This window comes from Lemur catta, chromosome 3 (genome assembly GCF_020740605.2).
Source record: "Lemur catta isolate mLemCat1 chromosome 3, mLemCat1.pri, whole genome shotgun sequence".
In the NCBI taxonomy this organism is placed as follows: domain Eukaryota; kingdom Metazoa; phylum Chordata; class Mammalia; order Primates; family Lemuridae; genus Lemur; species Lemur catta.
Window position 1 is genome coordinate 89,252,428 of NC_059130.1, and position 19,698 is coordinate 89,272,125.

General features: G+C 39.6%; 1 protein-coding gene across 12 annotated transcripts in view; it reads right to left on the bottom strand.

Annotated features, from left to right (window-relative positions):
• The window catches only part of ELAVL4 (ELAV like RNA binding protein 4), a 141,277-nt gene that overhangs the window by 33,236 nt on the left and 88,343 nt on the right, over positions 1–19,698 (bottom strand). For 9 of the 12 annotated variants that reach the window (XM_045546451.1, XM_045546448.1, XM_045546453.1 and 6 more), the window contains exon 2: positions 16,752–16,992. In XM_045546451.1, coding sequence (XP_045402407.1) covers positions 16,752–16,992 — 241 coding nt within the window. Of the gene's footprint in view, positions 1–16,751; positions 16,993–17,539; positions 17,552–19,698 lie in introns of those variants that run through there. The other 3 variants (XM_045546456.1, XM_045546455.1, XM_045546457.1) reach the window with 2 other exon arrangements.

Genomic DNA, 19,698 nt, shown 5'->3' on the forward strand with positions numbered 1-19,698 from the left:
TGGTTGTGCCTTTCAAACTGGATCTGGTGCATCATAGTATGACAGTCTTGGAAAGGGCTTTAGTATCAGTCATCTTCAAATCCCTTTTGTGGATGCAGAGACTGAAGACGAATGAAGAAGCAAGCAAGCAGTTTTTGATCTAGTAGGGAAGTCAGACCCATGAATTAACAATGATAGTAGAGTATGGTTAAGTGTTATGATAGTGAGAAGGAGAGAGAGCTTTCTGGAGATTGTAATATCTGAACTGAGACTAATTTGAAAAGGAGACAGAAAGAAGTGGAAGAAAATTATGAGACAGCTAGGCAACAGGAAGTCAAGAGCAATAGTCAGAGAAGGGCATTCCAGGAGGAGGGAACAGCATTAGCACCCACCCCTTGAGGAGAGAGGACTGTCACTAAGTTTATAGCCATGACTTCCATGAGGCCACTGGTTGTAGACATTAACCTGTACTGTCAATATCATTTCTAAGTTGAATCCATCCTCAGATGTGTATATGAGATCTCCCTATACCTGTGGCAGAGATTCAGAAATCATTTAGGGATCTGTAATTTTGAATGTGTCTGCTCTCTGCCAACAACACTCCAAAAAACAGGACCCCGCCTCCCTTATTCTGAATTCCCAAAGTATTTAAAATTACCTTGAGCCAGTCCTTGGTTATTTCCAGAGGCTATCTATATTCTGGCTTCCTAAGTAGATGTCATTTCCACCCATCATGTGGCATCAAAATGGCAACAAGCAAAGTGCTTGGCCCCCAGTTGATATTTGATATAAGCTTGTTGGTTGAACTAAACGTATTTTTCAATGGACCCTAAATTACTTAAGGATGGGGATGTAGGTCTTATTAGGACCCACATGGATCTTATTAGACTAATGTTTGGCACATGGTAGACTTTCAATAAATCTATGTTGAATGAATGAATTAATCAATAAGTGAATGGATAGTAACAAAAATAGTTATCATTTTTTGAGTGTCAGTCACTACGCTAACTATACTAAGCACTTTATTTCTATCATCTCATCTACTCCCTAAACAATCCTACAAGGTAGGCATTATCACTGCCATTTACAATCAAGGAGGCCTCAGATCCTAAGGCTTGAATCCATCCAGCTACAAAGCCCACAGAGGTTTTTAACAGACTTTTCTGATTTCAGAAAAGATATCAACCGAACTGTGCACATAGACATAAAATTATGCCTCTGCACATGGAAATGCACAGAGTATACACACTCATTTCCAGTAGTCCCCAAAGCAGAAAGGACCAATTACAAAGCTATACTATTAGAAAAGAAAAGCCAACCAACTGATTCTCAAAGGATTTTTTCCCCTTTTGATTTGTCCTATAAGATAAATTGCTTCAAATGACAGGTCTTCAAATATGCATTTCAATAATAAACCTCAATAAATGAACAACTGAACTAATCTGAACCCTATTTTCCCTCTGTTTGTTCAGGAAAGAAAGGAAATTTGTAAGATAAAAAGCTAGTATCAAGTACTTAGTTTAGAAAAAAAACTGAAAGGAAAAATATTCTAGATAATGCACAGGGGACAATAGAAACCTCTGTGACAACTATCTCAACTTCAGCATTTATCATACAAAAATAAGGAGTGTTCAGATGGATGACCCTAGGGCAATGAAAGATTCTTAATTGAAGCAACATTAAATTAAATTATGTTCAGAATATTCTTACAAGATAGGAAAGAATAGTCACACATTTAAAAATATTTTTAACAATAGTTGAAAAAAAAAAAAAGAGGAGGATTTTGGCAAACTCCCAGCTAGCCAGAAAAATGAACCAGAATTCTTAATTCTTGGTTGGCTTACTCTCACGTAAAACAAAGGTCTGGATGTCAGATAGACAAGACTTTTTACCCAGAGTGGATGCAAACCAACAGGCGATTCCAGAAATGTAGCTGATGTTAAAGACGAGGGTTTAGCAACAAAGGAAGAAGATGTAGAAAAAATTATCAGGTTAATACTAATTACATACACTGTAATTAGCCTTTGGGCAAAATGAGACTTTCTGTGGGTGAAATGTCTGTGGGTGAAAGGAATTGCTGTATTTAACACTAAGACAATGGCTTCCAAAACTCCTACCAGACACTATTCTTACAAAGGGCATGTGGAGGCTCCTGATATCATGTTGGGATTCAGATTAAATGAGATAAGTTATGTGAGAGGGCTTGGCACAAAGTAATGCTTCATGAATATTAACTGGATATAAGCCTATTAAAACTGCCTTTATTCAAAGTAAAAGAAAATTCATGGCTCTTGCTGAAGAAGATGAGATAAATAACTTGTCTGTGTAGACATAAGTCAAGATGTCAAATGTTAGCTGAAGGCCTTTGTCTGAAAACCTCTGTCAGTGTGTCCTTTCTGAAATAAGACCTTGCTTTTCTCTGGCTTTGGACCCACCACTAGTGTCTGCGTGAAATGCAGAGATGAACACCTCTGTCCCTACCATCAAGGAGTTCACTGGGAGTGAAGTACCAGACAGGAAGCTCACCACCATGGTATGATAGCTTAGTTCACATCCAACAAATTTTTGAAAAGAAAGAAATTCCTCACATTCATGAAAAACAAAAGAAACAAGAAACAAAAGAATGTTTTTCCTTTTTATCACTATTTAGCTTGCATATAGGAGATAAGACAAAATAAAGACATAAAAATGCAAGAACAAAAGAACTCACAGAAACAGGTCTGTAGAGTAGAAATTGAGGAGGAAAGTCATCTTCTTTGGTTTTCTATAAGGCTAAGGGATTCTCAGGGAATGGCTACACCAAGCAAGTATGACCAGCTTCATTATACTGAGTAAAGTTTCTGGCAGATGTGAAAATGGAGTGCCCAGGAATATGTGTGAGATTGCAGTGTGAACACCTTCTAATGGCTCAGCTCTTCCAGGCAATGGAAAATAGAATGTCACCCCAGAAATCAGGACACTAAATAAACTCATGGTTTGAATCATGCACAGAATGTCCTCAGTACTCAATAATTTTCAAAAAAAAAATGCCTGGTGTGAAATGGGACTGTGCTGATTCTAGAGAGTTAGGTCCATATGGTGCCATTTTCTGTTCTTTTTTTTTTATTTCAAAATATTATGGGGGTACAAATGTTTTTGGTTATATGGATCACTTTTGTAATGCTTGAGTCATGGCTATAGGTGTGCCCATCACCCAAATAGTGTTCATTGTCCACATTAGGTAGGTTTTTGCCCCTCCTCTTCTCCCGCTCCCCCTTGCTTGGTATTCACTGAGTTTTGCTTCCTGCTATGGACACGTGTGCTCATCGGTTAGTTCCAACTTAACACTGAGTACACGTGGTGTTTGTTTTTCCAATCTTGAGATACTTCACTTTGGATGGTCTCCAGTTCCATCCAAATTGTTGCAAAAGGCATTAATCATCCTTTTTTATGGCTGAATAGTACTCCATGGTATACATATACCACATTTTGTTAATCCACTCATGAACTGATGGGCAACTGGATATTCTTCCTTGGATTAGATGACACTTTCCCAGGACATCAAGGCCTCTACTTGCCTACCCACAAGCAATAGAGGATCTCACCTCTTTCTTACAAGAAATGTGGTCATTAGGTAGAAACTGTCCCAAACTGCCTCCTTCACTCCCATCCCCAAACTTATATTTCATGGAGCTCCATTCTTTCCTCCTGGCGTGAAAGGATATACATGCCACATTGTCTATACAGACAATGCTGAAGGAAAAAAGGTTCCTTGGGTAATGCTATGTATTATACCATTCCTTTTAGGTTTTATAATGCATGTTAGCACAGAATCAGAGAAGCAATGATAAAAAGAAACCTCTCTTAAACTTGCTTCACTTTAGTTTCCCAAACTCATTTGATCACAGATCCCCTTAAGAAAAAAAAAACATATTACTGATTAGCAAATTTGGGAAAGATAGGATTTCCAATTGAACATTACCTTTTGGAACAGGACTAAATACCATCTCAGGATGTAATTAACCTAAGGTGGGGGGTCTGGTCCCCAAAGCTGAGCTATATAGTTCCTGAGATAACAGAAGGACCAGTAGAAAAAAGGAGACCAAGTCAGAGAATACTTCTCAGGTCTCTTTTCACTGTGACAGGCTACGATTCTGCTTCTCAAAAGACATTACAGTCTTGCTTCTGCGATAATCTAGACACAGGACAGAGATGCATAATGGGGAGGGGAATCAGACATCTCAAGACATGTTTTCATGTTGGTACAAATTGTATGAGTCTGGTTCTAGGTCACTATGTGTCAGTAGTCAGCATGTCATGAGCTTAAGAAGTTTCACTAGGAGAACCAAAGACCTAAGGAAAAAAGCAAAACATAATTGTGTGTGGCTGTATGGATACTCACCAGGAGCACGCTTTTGTATTAATAGGTCCACGCAAACAGACACACACATGAAAAGCATCTATACTTAATGAACTAGGCATATGACCCTGGAAGATAATACAGTATAGCAGACAAAAATGGAGGCTTTGGAGTCAAATAAATATGGGTTCAACTCTGCTCTGCCATTTAGAAGCTATGTGATCTTGGGCAAGTTACTTAACCTTTCTGGGCCTATTTCCTCAGCTGTAAAATAGGGCTAATAAAACCTACATCTCACAGAACTGTTGTAAAAATTATATTAGTATATTCCAAGAGATGTTCTGAGTATTTCACATATATTAATGCTCACAATAATCCCATCAATATGCCTATTTAGAAATTAAAATGCTGGAGCACAGAGAGGGTAAGAATTTTCTTGTTACACAACTAGTAAGTGGTAAGGCTGGGATGTAAATACAGGCAGTCTAGTTCTTATTCATTAGGCTATACTGCTAACGTATAATCCAGGACCTATGAGTAGCACAGTTCTGGATTAGAGTAGGTCCATGATATTCCCCTGGAAGACACAGACACACATATATAAATATACAAACACCCTACACCTCCTCTTCCTCTCTGGTTTTAAAAATCTGTTGTTTTTGTTATTAGTTTATTACATGGTGCAGTTCAAGTGGGCAGCACGTGGACACCAGCTTCCTAAACACAAGGATCCTATGTGGCTGCTCAAGGAACAGAAGAACAAATTCAAGCCTGAGAAATGTTAGTTCATTCTGAACGATGACTCACAACCGCTATTTTCACAAACAGCCTGCTAATTAAACTTTCTTATGAACTCTGCTAACCAATTTTTCCAATACATGCAGGAAAAATCATTCATTATAGACCGGAATCCAAAATCTAATATTAACAGCGCAAGTAGGATCTGTGACATTGTAATTTGATCAGCTTGAGCATTAATAACAGTTAGACACTGATGTCTGAGAGAGTTAATCATCTTTTGTTGTGATGTGCGTAGATAACTGAACAAAACATCTGGAAGGCAGACTAGAAAGCAAAGATGCCTTATCACAGCTAGCTTTACCCTCATAAATCCCTGCTTACAATGTCCTGTCTTCTAGGTGACCATAGCAATATCCTGAATTGATGTATCATTTTAATAACTTACCAACACAGCTCATCTGATCTCACAGCACACGGTAAGGTGGGAAGAGTCAGTATCATTATTCCCATTTTATGCACAACAACCAGAGGGACAGAATGGCTTGATCCACTGAAAGTCCCACAGCTAGTGCTAGAATAAGAACTTGGTAGATCCTTCCATTTTATCATGATACTACTCATAAAGATCACTTAATTTTTAAAATAATCTCACAAATTATCCTGATTCTTTCAAATACAGATGGTCCCTGATTTGGGATGGTTTAAGTTATAATATTTTCACTTTTCAATGAGTTTATCAGAGTATTAAATGCATTTTCAATTTATGATATTTTCAACTTACAATGGGCATACCAGGACGACGCCCATCATAAGTCAAGGAGAAACTAACTGCATTGAGCTAAATTTATTTACAATCTTCCAGAACCATTATTCATTATTACTGCAGCTATTTCTGAGGCTTACTGGAATACATCCTCCACAACCATGTTCATGACTCAGGATGAAACAGCAAGAATATGGGAACCCTCTCTGTGAAGGTCTCTTGTCCCAACTGGCAGACAGACATGGGTTTGCAGCTGGCTTGGCAACTTGCCAGCTGTGTGGCCTTGGGTCAGGCACTTTAAACTCCATGAGCCTTGGTTTCTTCGTCTAAATAATGGGGTCACTGATATTTGGGTTGTGGTCAGGATTAAATGAGATAGCAAATATACGGCATCATCTAACATGTGGTTTCTAGCAGGTGCTTAATAAATGTAAGTTCCCATTCCATTCTCCTGCCTTCTCAGATGCTGTCTCTTACTTCCTACTTGGGATCACTTAACTGAGGATTGAACCAGCGACATCCACTTCCTCTCTCCTCTGCCTTTACACATCTGTTGGCCCAAAGTAAGACGCTTGGTGAGAAGTAGTTAGGAATTATGAGATAGTAGGTGTCTCTCCCATTTACAGGTTGCTTCCGTTTACAAAGTGCCTTCACATGTGTAACCTGGTTTGCACTCAGAAGCACCATTCAAAGAAGGTAGGGTTAGGATTTAACTTCTCTACTGTATATTGAGGAAATGGAGGTCTAAGCGGATAAAGTGAGTTATGTAACGCCACACATGCATCTGTTAAGTATGTGTGTTGGGGGCAAGATTTCACTGAAGTCTGTTTCACTTCTGATTAGTTCAATGTGCTGTGTTTGGTATTTTTGACAAGAAAGTATTTGGGAGACGTGTGTGTGAGAGAGAGAGTGTGTGTGTGTGTGTGTGTGTGTGTGTGTGAGTGAGTGACTGTGACTGTGTGTGTATTTTGGGGAGTGTGGTGCTCTTGGCTAGTGTTCTCTCTTCTGGACTTAGAGGGTGGTCTGTCTCATTGGGAAGGCTCCACTGACTGGCGGGAAGAGCAAAGGTGGCTGAGGTCTCGTTTCAGTTTCCCAGTCAGGACCAGGAAGTGAGAATGACATTTGAGTTTTCTGTTTGTTGTTCAGCTCAGCATCTGAACAATGGGGAACTGGCCAGAACTTACTGCAGGAACCCTCACCAGAAAGACGGAAGCAGACGACTGAAGTTCCTGCATGTCCAACCTCAGGGTCTAAAGGGAGAAGGAAGACTGAAGAGAGTCAGAAGCCAGTAATACCTCAGTTCAGGCAACAAGCAAGGAAGCCCTGCTTCGGAACACTCTTTTAGCACGTTGTTTAGACCCTTTATTAATAAAAACAGGGACTCCACTCAGGCAGCTTCTCTGTGTTACCGCCTGCCCTGGCTATAAAAAGCAAGTCAATCAATCCAAAATGGGTTCAAGTAAGAAAGATGAGAAAAGGAAAATTCCATATATGTGATTTCAGACTTCCTATTCAACCCTGCATTATAGCAGGCAACTGTCTCCACAATCAGAGGCCAGTGTATCCAGACAAAGGGCCATAGAGAGAGTGGCGGGAAGGGGTGTGAGGCTGGGAACCTGGTTACCACTTTAGAAAGGGACCAAGGTTGTCACTGTCCATTTTTCCCTGATGTGAAGAAAACTCAAACTAGGTTTCTGTTATTTGTCAGACAAGTTGCCTAGCCACATTTAACACATTACCTACCATGTGAGTTGTATTTAACTCACGCTAGTTTGAGCCCAGAGCCTCATGAAGCATAAATAACTCACACGTCTCATCACCTTGGGAGCCACATGAACTATTTTTCAAGTTGCATATAACTCACACACAGAAAACAATAAAAAATAACAAATTTTTCATTAGATTAGAGAGGATCATTTTGTTTTTGAAATTTTTATTCTATTTTTGTAAAAAAACAACACCACGGCCCCAAGGAAAAAATTTTTTTCCCCTAGGGTGGCAGTCAATGTGTTAATTTACTAATTTCCTCTGGTCTCCTTTTACCATTCTACATCCATTTCCCTCTACTCTGTTTTGTAAAAATCTACAGCTATTTTACATGTAGTTGTTTTCCATATTATCTAATAAGCCAATTCAAATCCTTTTGAATCGAAGTGGTATAAAAATAACCAAGAAGGAAGAAAGAGCAAGTGGGATAGGAAACAGGCAAAGAAAAGAAGAAAAAAGAGCAAGGAAAATAAGAGGCCAAGTGTCTTCTTTAGGCTACACTGGCTTCATCTGTAAAGTGAGTACAGATGTTGCCTACTTTGGATGCTTCAACAGGTTCAGGGAAGTACTGAATAGAAAAGCCTCTGAAAACAAACACAAAGGGCAAATATCAGGGAGTATGATGTATACATTTTATGCTCATACCACCAATAAAATGATTTAATCTGATGCAAGAAGTTTGTGATGAGAAATCCTATTAGCACCCATAGGAATTAGAATTATTACCCTAACTGGCTGTATTCACTTTGTGTTGATGGGGCCTTGCATCTCACCAGACATTCAACTACAAAACAAAGGCCAAGCAGAAAAACAAACTTATAAATCAGCAAGAAATTGAAGTAGGTGGAAAGCAAGTCACTGAGTGAGTATGTACCTCAACTCAGCGAGATAAACAATGATTCTCCGATCACAGATGCTTTTATAAGTCTGCAAGTTGTCAACCTCCTTCTGTGTTAGGTAGGGTTATTTATTAGCAAAGTAGGAGGAACATAAGCTTCCGAGTCTGACAGATTTGAGTTCCAATCTCAGCTCCACCACTCATTAGCAGTGACCTTGGATAAATTACTTAACCTTGCTGACCTTTAGTTATTTCATTGACACAAAGGTGGTACCAACACTTACCACCCACAGAGTAGTCCTGACTCTTCTATTCACTGGCCCTTGAAGATGTCTGCATTAGTCATTTGGGGCTGCCATAACAAAATACCATAGACTGAGCGGCTTAAACAATGGAAATTTAATTTCTCATAGTTCTGGAGGCTGGAAGTTCAAGATCAGGGTGCTAGCATAGCTGGGTTCTGGTGAGGGCTCTCTTTTTGACTTGAAGACAGCTGCCTTCTTGCTTGGTGTGTGTGTATGGTAAGAACTCTGGTCTCTCTTCCTCTTGTTATGAGGACACTAATCTTATCAGATCAAGGTCTACTCTTATGACCTCATCTAACCTTAATAAATAGAGGCTCTATCTCCAAACCCAATTATATTAGAGGTTAGGGCTTCAACATATGAATTTGGGGGGGACATAAAAATTCACTCTGTATCAATGTCTCTGAAGCTTGGCTCAGCTACCTCTTTTGTATGGACTGGTCTCCTACAATCTAATCTCTGCCAAATTCAGGGCCAGGTTGGAGGCTCACTCTTCTTTGACATTTGCTCTGAGAATCCCAGTTCATTGTCGTCTTTTTCTCCTTCAAACAGTCATAGCTAATGTTGTCTTTACCTTCATTCAGCAGAGGCAGAGTGGTAAGGTAACAGAAAGGCAATAGGCTTTGTAGTCAGACCTAACGTCACTCACCAGCTGACTAATTCTAGGCCTTGGTGTCTTCATCCACAAAATGAGGATAATACCACTGATTACGCGTGACTGATACAAAGCTCCAGTGAGATAACATACATAAGATGGCTAGTGCTGTAGCTGACACACAGTAGGCATTCCATCAACCTCTAACTTTATTGCATTGTTATGAATCCTTATTCACTATCTTTCTAATGACATTAATAGCCAGGACCAGGAAGGGTGAGATTAGGCTTTGGTGAAAAACAAAACAAAACAAAACACCACCCAGAAACAGCAGAGGTAGCTATGTGGTGATAAGCATCATAAGCAGGCTCCCAGGCCCTCTCTACCTTGAGGCCAGTGGAGGGCCCTGTAATTTGTTCTAGCTTCCCCCACTCATTGGCCTTGTGGCAACATGCGGACACAAACTGTCTTATTCCTTTTGGCTTCCTCACAGACTGTGATACAGAATTTCAGAGGAGAGAAGGAAAGGGAATAACATTTATTTGGTCTGAGAGAGTAGACATTAAATAAATACAGTTGGCTGATTGAAAATGTTTTATAAATGTAAAAGCTTTATATAAATATATGGTCTCTATCTGAATTTTATCTTCTCTCCAAACTAGAAATATCTTCTCCCATCAAAGCTCAATTTGGGGACTGTAGAAAAAACGAAAAGGCAACTTAGAGATATTTAGTTCTTATGAGGAATAAAGACAGGTACAGAGTTCATCAGTTAAGAGCAGCAAGGGAGATGTGGAAGGGGGGTGGGGGACAGATTGAAAAAAGAAATCACCACTACTATACCTCACAGAAGACAAGAAAAAAATGAATTTCCCATTAACACATTTCAGAAAGTACTTTCCTCCTACCCTGAAGCTGATGAATTACATTTTTAGATAATGTGTGGAAATTTCAGTTTGACATTACCTTCCTGCTTAGTTCCTAGTCTCAATCAACCAGGCCATTCTACAGAGAGGGGGGGAGTGAGTGAGTATGTGGGTGTGTGGGTGTGTGTGTGTGTTGGGGGAAGGAGAGGAGGCTGGGTGAACAGGCAATTGGTCTTACGAACCAAATAGTCAGCTAAAGCACAGAAATAGAAAATTCTTAAAATACGCAGGCCTGATTCACATCCTAGGTAAAAATCCTTTGAGACATCTCTCCTGGGATGTGAGAATACTTTCCTACGGTTATCTGAGTTTGGAAGCAGGGCAGAACCATCTGATTTGGAAGGGAACATGAAGGGGAAGACAGCCAGGAGGCAAAAGGAAACCATACCTGGTCTGTAATCCTGACTTCTGTCTTCCTGGGAAAAAATTGTGTTGAAAGACGCATAATGTACCTGCACAAACCCTAAACCTCATAGCTCCACTCAACTGCCAACCTGTCCTAATTAGAAAGGATGGAAGTTCTCCGATTCCCCTTGATGAGCGTGTAAGAGGCACAATGATTATATGGTTTACTGTTTGCACTTCATGTTCTGACGTTCTTCAAGTTCCCCTTAATAAGGCAGACTCCTATTCTCCTGTTTTGTAACCCCATTAGGCTGCCAAATCTTCTCCATATTTAAAAATTTCCATTTGCCCTCAAGAATAATCAACCCCCCTTCCCAAGTCAACAAATCAAAACTCTTTTATTCTTCTTTGTGGAATATGTATGACTGTAAGGAGGTGATAAATAAAATGACAGATGCAAATCTGCCTGAATTTCCTCTGAATTCAGGAGACACATCACACTGTACAAAGCACATTTTCCAAATCAGCAGCAAAATATGCTGATAAATGCTACTATTTCCTGTACTTTTCCCATCACTAATGAATATCTCTCTGATGTGCATGTAGAAAAGTTCATTTAGCTAATCAATATCTTGGGATTTTCTTGGATATGCCTAATTGAGGCTGGGTTTTAACTGTGCTTAAATTTAAGGCAGCATCCATTTCAATATAGTGCTTGCAAAATAAAGAAAAGGTGAACATAATGAAGGGTATTTCATGAAGGGAGAACATCAGAAGTTAAAAACCATTCCAAATCTAGTCTTTCTTGTAAGCGGTGACCTGTATAATTCACAAAATTTATCTTTTTAATGCACAGTGTGCTATTTTCCAAAACAAAAGATTTTGAGCTCTAATTATGTTTCCCTGTATTAAAAGTTTTCATTCCCTAGGTATGCAAGCCAAGTTGGCTTGTAAAGGAGAGGAGACAATTTAGTATTTTGGGGGAAAATTCCAGAGATAAAGTACAAATTGGACAACTCACATTAGTCAGATAGCACTGGATTCACGTCCCAGCTCCCCTAACTTGGAAGCTAAGTTACCTTGGCAAGTTACTCAATTGCTCCTAATTTCAAGTTTCTTCATCTGTAAAATGGCTCTCTTGAGGATTACCTGAGACTTCATCTACCTAGCACAATGCTTAGCATACAGTAAGTGCTCAATAACCACTGGCTATTTTGATTCTCCAAGAAATCCCAATTTATTATTTAAATGAGGTACTATATTTAAGGCATTTATTACAGTGCTCAGAACACACATTAAGGCACACAAAAACACACAAAAGCTGCTGCTATTATTCTTACTTGTCTTTGCTGGGGATTGTAAGAAATTATGCTAATAAACTCACCTTATGAATTCACACTTCAGGGGTGAGTTCAAAGCACTTTCATATTTTAGGGTTTTGCAGAGCCTTTTATTGCTTATACAGTTATCTCAGAAGTAAAATTCAACCAAATTCCCCCAGTGTTCCTGTAATTCCAGTTCCTTAAAAGTATATGAGGTAGCATAAAACATTCCACAACCCTCACTCCCCTCTCTGCCTTTTCAACCCAACAGACTGTACTCTGTGTCGTGCCTCCTGGCCTGGATGCTCTAATAGATACCCTCACCACTGCTGTGGTCCATGTCCCACATTTCACCTACTGAGAGAGACACAGGATTATTAGCACTTTCACAAATCTGAGAAAGAACAGAAGTTACCTTATGTCACTGCATCAAAAAACTGAGTTGGTTCCTTTAATTAGAGATGTAAATTCAGACACAAAGGTGATAGCAAAATATTTACCCTGATGTCCACAGTAGTAAAGGGTTTTGCTTTTTTATTTTGTTGTTGCCTTGTTCTGCTTTTTCCACTGGGTAATATTAATTAAGACAGAGACATGTTGTAAAGGAAGAAATGAAGGAATGGATTAAAGGTGGCGTTTAGGAAAATTTGCCTTTGTCCATTGGGGTGCGACTCTAACCAACTTAATTTTCTGGCATGCTTAACTTAATTTGGCAAATGCTGCTTCATATTAGACCACTGCTTCCAAAGAAGCGTGTTCTAGCTCTACTTCCTTTGTCCAAAGCACAGAGGGGGAAAAATGCTTCTGTTCTTTGACTAGAATTTTAGCTCTGTTCCTTTGCCTTTCTTTCCTCTACCTAAATCCTAACTCCATCTTTTAAACTTTCCCCAACAGCTCCAGCTAACACAAAATTCACCTTTTCCAACCACCCACAGCACTTATACAATCTGTTCCATATACTGGTCTTTTCGATATATTCAGTTTTGCAATTGATAAGATTCAGTTTGGATTAACCTCTCCTCAAAAATCCCCTTCAGAGCTTTCACTTACCTGAAATAGATAGTTACTCTTAACAAGTACACTGCATGGACACACAGAGACTGACATCAAGTAAAAATATAATTCTTTTGTAGCACTGTGATAATAATCACACAATATGGATAGGCAAATTGAGACTGTTTGCTGTCTTGCACTGATTTGTTTCTTTCTAGGGATTTTTCTTTGTTACTTTTTTCCTTTATTCCCTTTGGGGTGGGACGGTAACAAGATAAACATTTATAAGAATGTAATCTAGCATTCTAGTTGTGCTGGCTTCAAGACATATTCTGAGCCACCTAATCCTGTCCTGGCCAAGCCATATGTTTCCTCCCCTAAAATACTGATCATACAGAAACTTGGATTCAGTAAGCCAATCTCAATGCCTATAAAACAAAAACAAAAATAAAAAGGCAACAAAACAAAACATAGGAAACTATATAAATTCTTCTAGGTCCTTGGGAATAATAAAATTTCTACCAGGGGTTTGGTGTTCTTTGCCTGAGTTTCTAGGTTGCATGAATCCCGTGGGTCACATGTCACTTCCCTTTTTTTTCCAGCAGCCGAGGCTGCAGGTGGATGAAGGAGAAAAGCAAAGGACTTGGCTTCCAATGCCATCACGTGCCCATGGCTGCACACAAAAGCAATTCAGGACATGTGTTTTTCTTTCCCTGGTACCTAGATTATCCTGATAAATGTCCTTTCCAAATTGGAAAAAGAAAATCTGATGTCTCTGAGAAGATAAGTAACAGAGATGTCCAAAAGCACTGTAATGGTAACTCGAGCCTGGCATTTTCAGTAAATTTTGCTCTACTCTGAAGGAAGACACAGGCTGAGTTATATCCCCAGAGGATGATAAATATTTTATCTTTGCCTCCCTTTATACACAGGAGTCTCCTTTAAAGCCGTGGTGCATTAGGTGGACTCTCCAGAGGGCAGCCAGCAACCTCTACTGAGAGAAACACAACATTGCATTGGGTTATGAGGTGGGGTTTAAGCAGAGGTCTTCACCCTGCACATGCTTCCCCAAATAAAAATCACGCTTTTGGAAAGCAGGGATGACTCCCGGCTCCACCACATGCTAGTAACCCTGCTGCCTGGGAAGGTTACTTTACCTTGCTAAGCTTCAGTTTCCTCATCTAAGAAAACAGAGACTGTTCTCTGTGTTGAATGAAATAAGGTATGTCCAGTGCTTAGCAAGTACCTAGCACAGAGTAAGTGCTTGAAAAATGGTAGCATTTATGTCCTCAGCACCATAACACTTAATTCCATGCCCAAAGTTTTCCTATGTGTTCTCAAATGGCGAATCCACTGAAAACCCACAGCCAAGGGTGAATCCAGCCCACCAGTATTGCTATCAACAGAGTCAGTTCTTCTCTCTCTCTCTCAAGGTATCTTAACACTATAGAAGCCAGACCCTTTTAAGGGAATCCATACATTCTCTTAGGGAGTAGTTGGGGCTGGAAAATCTTAATCTTGAATTCTTATCTCTTTGCCACCTCCCACCCCCCAATCCTCCCACTGGATATTTAGAACTCCTTGTAAACTTCACAGGTTCGAGATGCATTGAGATCTGTAGGAGGTGTTGGAGGAAAAGGGGGGACTGGGATGTTAAAAATCAGGGCAACAAAAATACCTATGATGTCATTTACCCTGACTTCTGAACCACCGCTGCAGCCTTTCCACTTGCCTGGTGTGATACCTCACCTCTCCCAGCCTGCATTATGACTTAACCCCAAATGCAGGCCTCGGAAGGACTTCTGCTAGAGCGATTCCCACTCCTTCCCCTTCTCCCCGCAGCCCTATCTCTCCCTCCTTCTCTGACTTCTAGCATAGCCAATTAAACCTGAACAACGGGTGGATGGAGGAAATATGCTGCATCTATGGAATGGTACAGCAGGGACCAGTTTCACTGTTAATTTAAAATGCTAGAATTAATTAGGTAGTGTAAATGAAGAATTTAATAAGCACTCTTTACAACCACAAGTTCTACTTTTATTAAACACTGCTACCAAATGAGGGCAAATATCTCTGGTCTCTCTATATTTCCCTGCCTCGTTCCCATAAGTTCTCTACAAATAAAACTCTTTTTTTTGCCTGAATTAAAAAAATGCATAATTATAAATTTATGCCTGAATTGTATTTCTGCTTTCAACCCATAAGCTTCTTCTTTAAGCTCAGATGCTACTGTATGTGTCTGCTTGTGCTGGAGAGGGTGCTAAACAAACCAAAGTTGACAATTTTGGTTTTGTATACCAAATTAAAGGCTGTCTTCGAAGCTGTCACTCCTATTCAAATCCACTCGGTGAACTACCAAATTAGCATTCTTTCAGTAAAGGAATCTGCTTGTTTAAACATGTGTCTTTAGAAAACAAGGAACAACACCATGAATCAGTACTTCTTAAAAATCTCACTATAGTTCCAAGGGAACTCTCCTGAAAAGGTGATTAATAATATTCACTAATATAACTGGCAGAGTCTCTATTTAGAAGGTAAGGCTATACCAAAAATACATTTTCCTATACAGGAGTGGGAGGAAGAATCATATGGTTAACTGCTTTTAATTTGGTTTGAATTATCATCCTATTATATAAAGATTATTCAGGAATCTAAACATCGGCTTTCTGAAAGTATAGGCAATTCTGTTAAAGGATAGATGATCCTGGCCCTATTTGGGAAGCTTGATATAATTTTTCTGTTCTAGCCACTCTCCTTGAAGTGCACTAGCTGTACCTATAGTAATAACATCCCCCATTTATTAAGAGACCACTATACAATAGGCATTGTGCTAGAGGCTCTATATCCAGTCTCTCATTCAATCCTCACAATAAGCCCTTTGAGGTAAGTATTATTTTCCAGTTTTACAGATGAGGAAATTGTGTTTGGAAGGTTATGTGACTTATATTTTAGAAAGCAGCACTGTTACTTAAGTTTTATGATTTTGCAAAGTAATTTATAAGGGGGATAAATTTACATGTGAATTATGAGAATAGAAGATATATATATTTACATGCACACATACACACTGTATTCTCTGATTTAAAAGTAAGATGATGTATCTCCCTGTTTTAGTCATAGAGCTTTCTCTTTTCTTTCATAGGACAGTTGCTCATCAATTAAAATGTCCAGAGAAAGGGAAACAAAAGTCAACACCCAAAACTGGTAAGTACTCAAAGGTGAGCGTGAATGATTTCAGGAGTGGCATATCAGAGAGCAGCAACTCTAGTGTCATCATTATATAGTCCAGAATTTTTCTAAGAAAATATTCTCACTTCCAATAAGATTGCAGAATAATCTGCTATGCTTAGGGCCTGTCTCTCCACAGGATTATGAGCAGTGGTGTCACTCTTCCACAAGTTCACAGTAGCCTCTTTAAAACACTTGTCTCAGACACGTGGAAAAACACTGGACACACACAAACTGAATGTTTGAGAGGAGAAGTGTATATGAATAAAAACTAGCGTGGAGTATAGGAAGGGCAGAGGGCAGAACTGGAAACTAAAGAACAAAAGGAAGGGGTGGCTGATTAAAAATAAAAGAAGATAAAACCAAAGGGTCATTTCACATAAAGTTGAAGAAGTACCAAAGTCTTCATCTGCTTCCCAGTCCTACCAATCCACGGCATAGTTTTATGTGGTGTATACACATGTATGTGGTGTGAGTTTATGACTGTGTATCCACACAATCTTGCAGACACTCGGATGCATCATCATGCATGTGCATTTCTAAGGTCTGCATATCTAATGGAATAATGTAGCTGCAAATCCCATGTCTAGAATATTGAACAAAAGCATACCTGTAATTTTGTCTCTCACAAGTTTGCAGGATTCTATTTCACCAATGCTCCCAAAGAGACTCCTGAATTCCTCTTGGGTCATATTCTGGGGTAAATAGTTGACAATGAGGTTGGTTTTGCTGTCATCTGTGGTTGCCCCTGTCTGCATGGGAGAAGGACAGTTTCTGTTGTTGCTGGAGGGTCCATTGCTTGTATTGGATGTCGGGCCATTTGACACCTGAGGCTCCATGGTGCTAATTATCTAAATGAAAATAAAAATAATAAAAAGAAGCCTTGTGAAATCTCAGACACAATTAAGATCTCTTCTAAGATTTTATTTTGTTTTATTTAATTTTTTAAAAGAAAGAGAACAAGATAAAGCAAAATGGAGCAAAAGAGACTGGGTTGTGAACACAGACAATTTAGAAGCATGTTTTTAACCAAAATGTTAAACTCCCCTTTCTATTTTTAGGCCAGCCCATAGATATTGAACACAGACTAGAATGCAGTGGGAACTCTCCCATTATTTTGTTAATGAAAAGCTAATTCCTGTTTTCATTACACAATCACTCTCAGAAATGTATACTTAAGCCACACCAAATTATAATTAAAATGTAAAGTAATAATCATGATTAAAATTATAGTTCCATTAAAGCTGAAAAAGCTAAATATAGAGGGCTACACTCACAAGATCAAATACAGTACCTGTTTATTAACTATCTCATAAAGTAAAATGACATTAAATTAAGTGGAGTTGTTCCATATGGGAAGGGTTTAGATTTTCACTGATGCGTAATCACTGATCAAACTTCAGATTTCATACGTACATGCTGAGGAGCTGCAAAGACATCTAATGATTTTTTTATCCAGCCACTCTGTAAGTATTTCTCCCAGACCTCTAATAAAACCAAAATCATGAAGGAAAAGTTTTCTCTATGTCTTCACCTTAGGTCCAGCACTGCCAAAGGCTGTCCTCTCACACATTACTCTAAAAAGATTTTCTCTGGACTTAAATATTTAGTTAAACAAAGATTTCCTTGGATATGTGAACTGTTCCAGGCAGCATGCATGGGAACGAAGAATGAATAAAAATTCTTATCTTCAAGGAGCTTATAGTCTATTGAAGGCATAGACAGGTAACGGCTTGCTGTAGGGCAATGGGCATGTAGTAGAAAAGCAATTACTGCTGCTTACAGGATAGGGGGATTCAGGGAAAGTGCTGAAAGATGCTAGAATAGGGTGTTAGATGGGAAGTGAGTTTAAGCTCATGGAGTCAGGTCGTGAAGATGCCCGGTATGGGATGATAAACATGGAGAATCACAAAATTGCAAAGCAAGAAGGGAGTAAAATCTAGTTCAATACTCTCATGTTTGAGATGAAGTCCAGAGGTGTCCAGCGACTTCTCTGTCATCACACGAAAGTGGGCCCTGCACCCTGGGTCCAATGCAGCCCATGAGTCTCACCTTCCCTCCCTATGCTCCACATAGGTGAGTGTTACTCTAATTGCTTCCTCTTCTAATAGTCACAAATGGAAAATGAAACCAAAAGAAAAACATAAAGTCTCAAGAGGAGCCAGGGAGATAAAGTGGATTAAAGAAGGTGGGGAGTGTCTAAGATTCTTTACCATCCTGTAAGTAACTTAAGTAGCTCCACTTCTCCCATCACCAGAACTTTCTTCTTGGCTTCAGGTCAACTGTAGGATTCTAGAAGGCTGGTCCAGACAGCAAGGAGAAAGTGAAAAGCTTCTGAGAAGAATCTTAAATCAAGCTGTCTTCACGATGGATAGAAATTGTACACAGCAAAGCCTATTTAGCTGCTCTGTCCTTGAGGCAAGGGTCCAGGAACAGAATCAGGGAGCTGGGCCCAGGGGAGGGAGGCATGCTAACGGCGAGGATGTTACAGAGCATCAGCACAACTCCTGGCTGGGAGGCAGCTTTCAGCTCTGCCAAGCCGTCGTCTGGCCTCCTGGGTCTGTGCAGTGCCTCTATTTGCTGTGTTGTCTCACTGCTTCACTGAGTTAGGTGTCCAGGCAACAAACACAAGAAGCACTGCCAACTCAATAAGGAACTTGAAATTCAGAATTTATCCATTTCAGGAGGCCCAGCTGGCAGAACCACAAAGCTGCCCAACTACTACATTTTGATGTAATGGCAAAAACCCAAAACAAAACAAAAACCAAAAAACTGTCCCACAATCTATAGATCCTCTTCTCTGCTCTCCACCTTTCTCAGGTTACCATTCTTTTGGCTTCCCTTACAAACACCTAGAAAATATTCTGCACTGACGCAGGCTTTTGGTGCTAACGATGGAGTGTGTACGTCACATCTAAGCATGATGACATTCTTTGGGCCCAAAACTGTTTAAGGTCACCTGACAGCCAGATTCATCTTTTGTTCACTGGATGCTCACCTCACAGACACGTGGTGAAAGCAAACACTTGTCCACCTGAACATCTCACAGGTCCACCTGCTCCAGAAAGGCCTAGGAAGTAGTAGCAAGGCTGCAGCAAAGTAATTTCAGTTGCCCCATCAGCTTTGTGGATCTCCTTATATCTTCTGTGGGTTTCTAATTTATGTTCACTCCTGGAGTTGAGCCCTATCAATAGATTAGATAACCCCAGCTGGGCCCAAACCTTCAAAAAGGAGCTATGAGATGCAATATTCACTACTGAGCTACTTCAGCTGACCACATCTATAAATTAGGTCATGTCATTCTCATTCAATGAAGATAGAGCTTCCTTTGCTCTGCACACATACTACACAGTTATCCTTTTGTGTAGCCAGAAAGAACTGATGCAAATATACACAAACACACACGCACAGAGTTTTCTTAATAAAAATTTGCAAATGTGTTAATATACATTACATAATAAGACTCCTCACTGGTCTTAGTGATGCCTCCCAGGATGCAAGATAGGCTAAAAAAAAAAATCAGAAATGTAATATGTCAGAATAAAATCTGACATGTG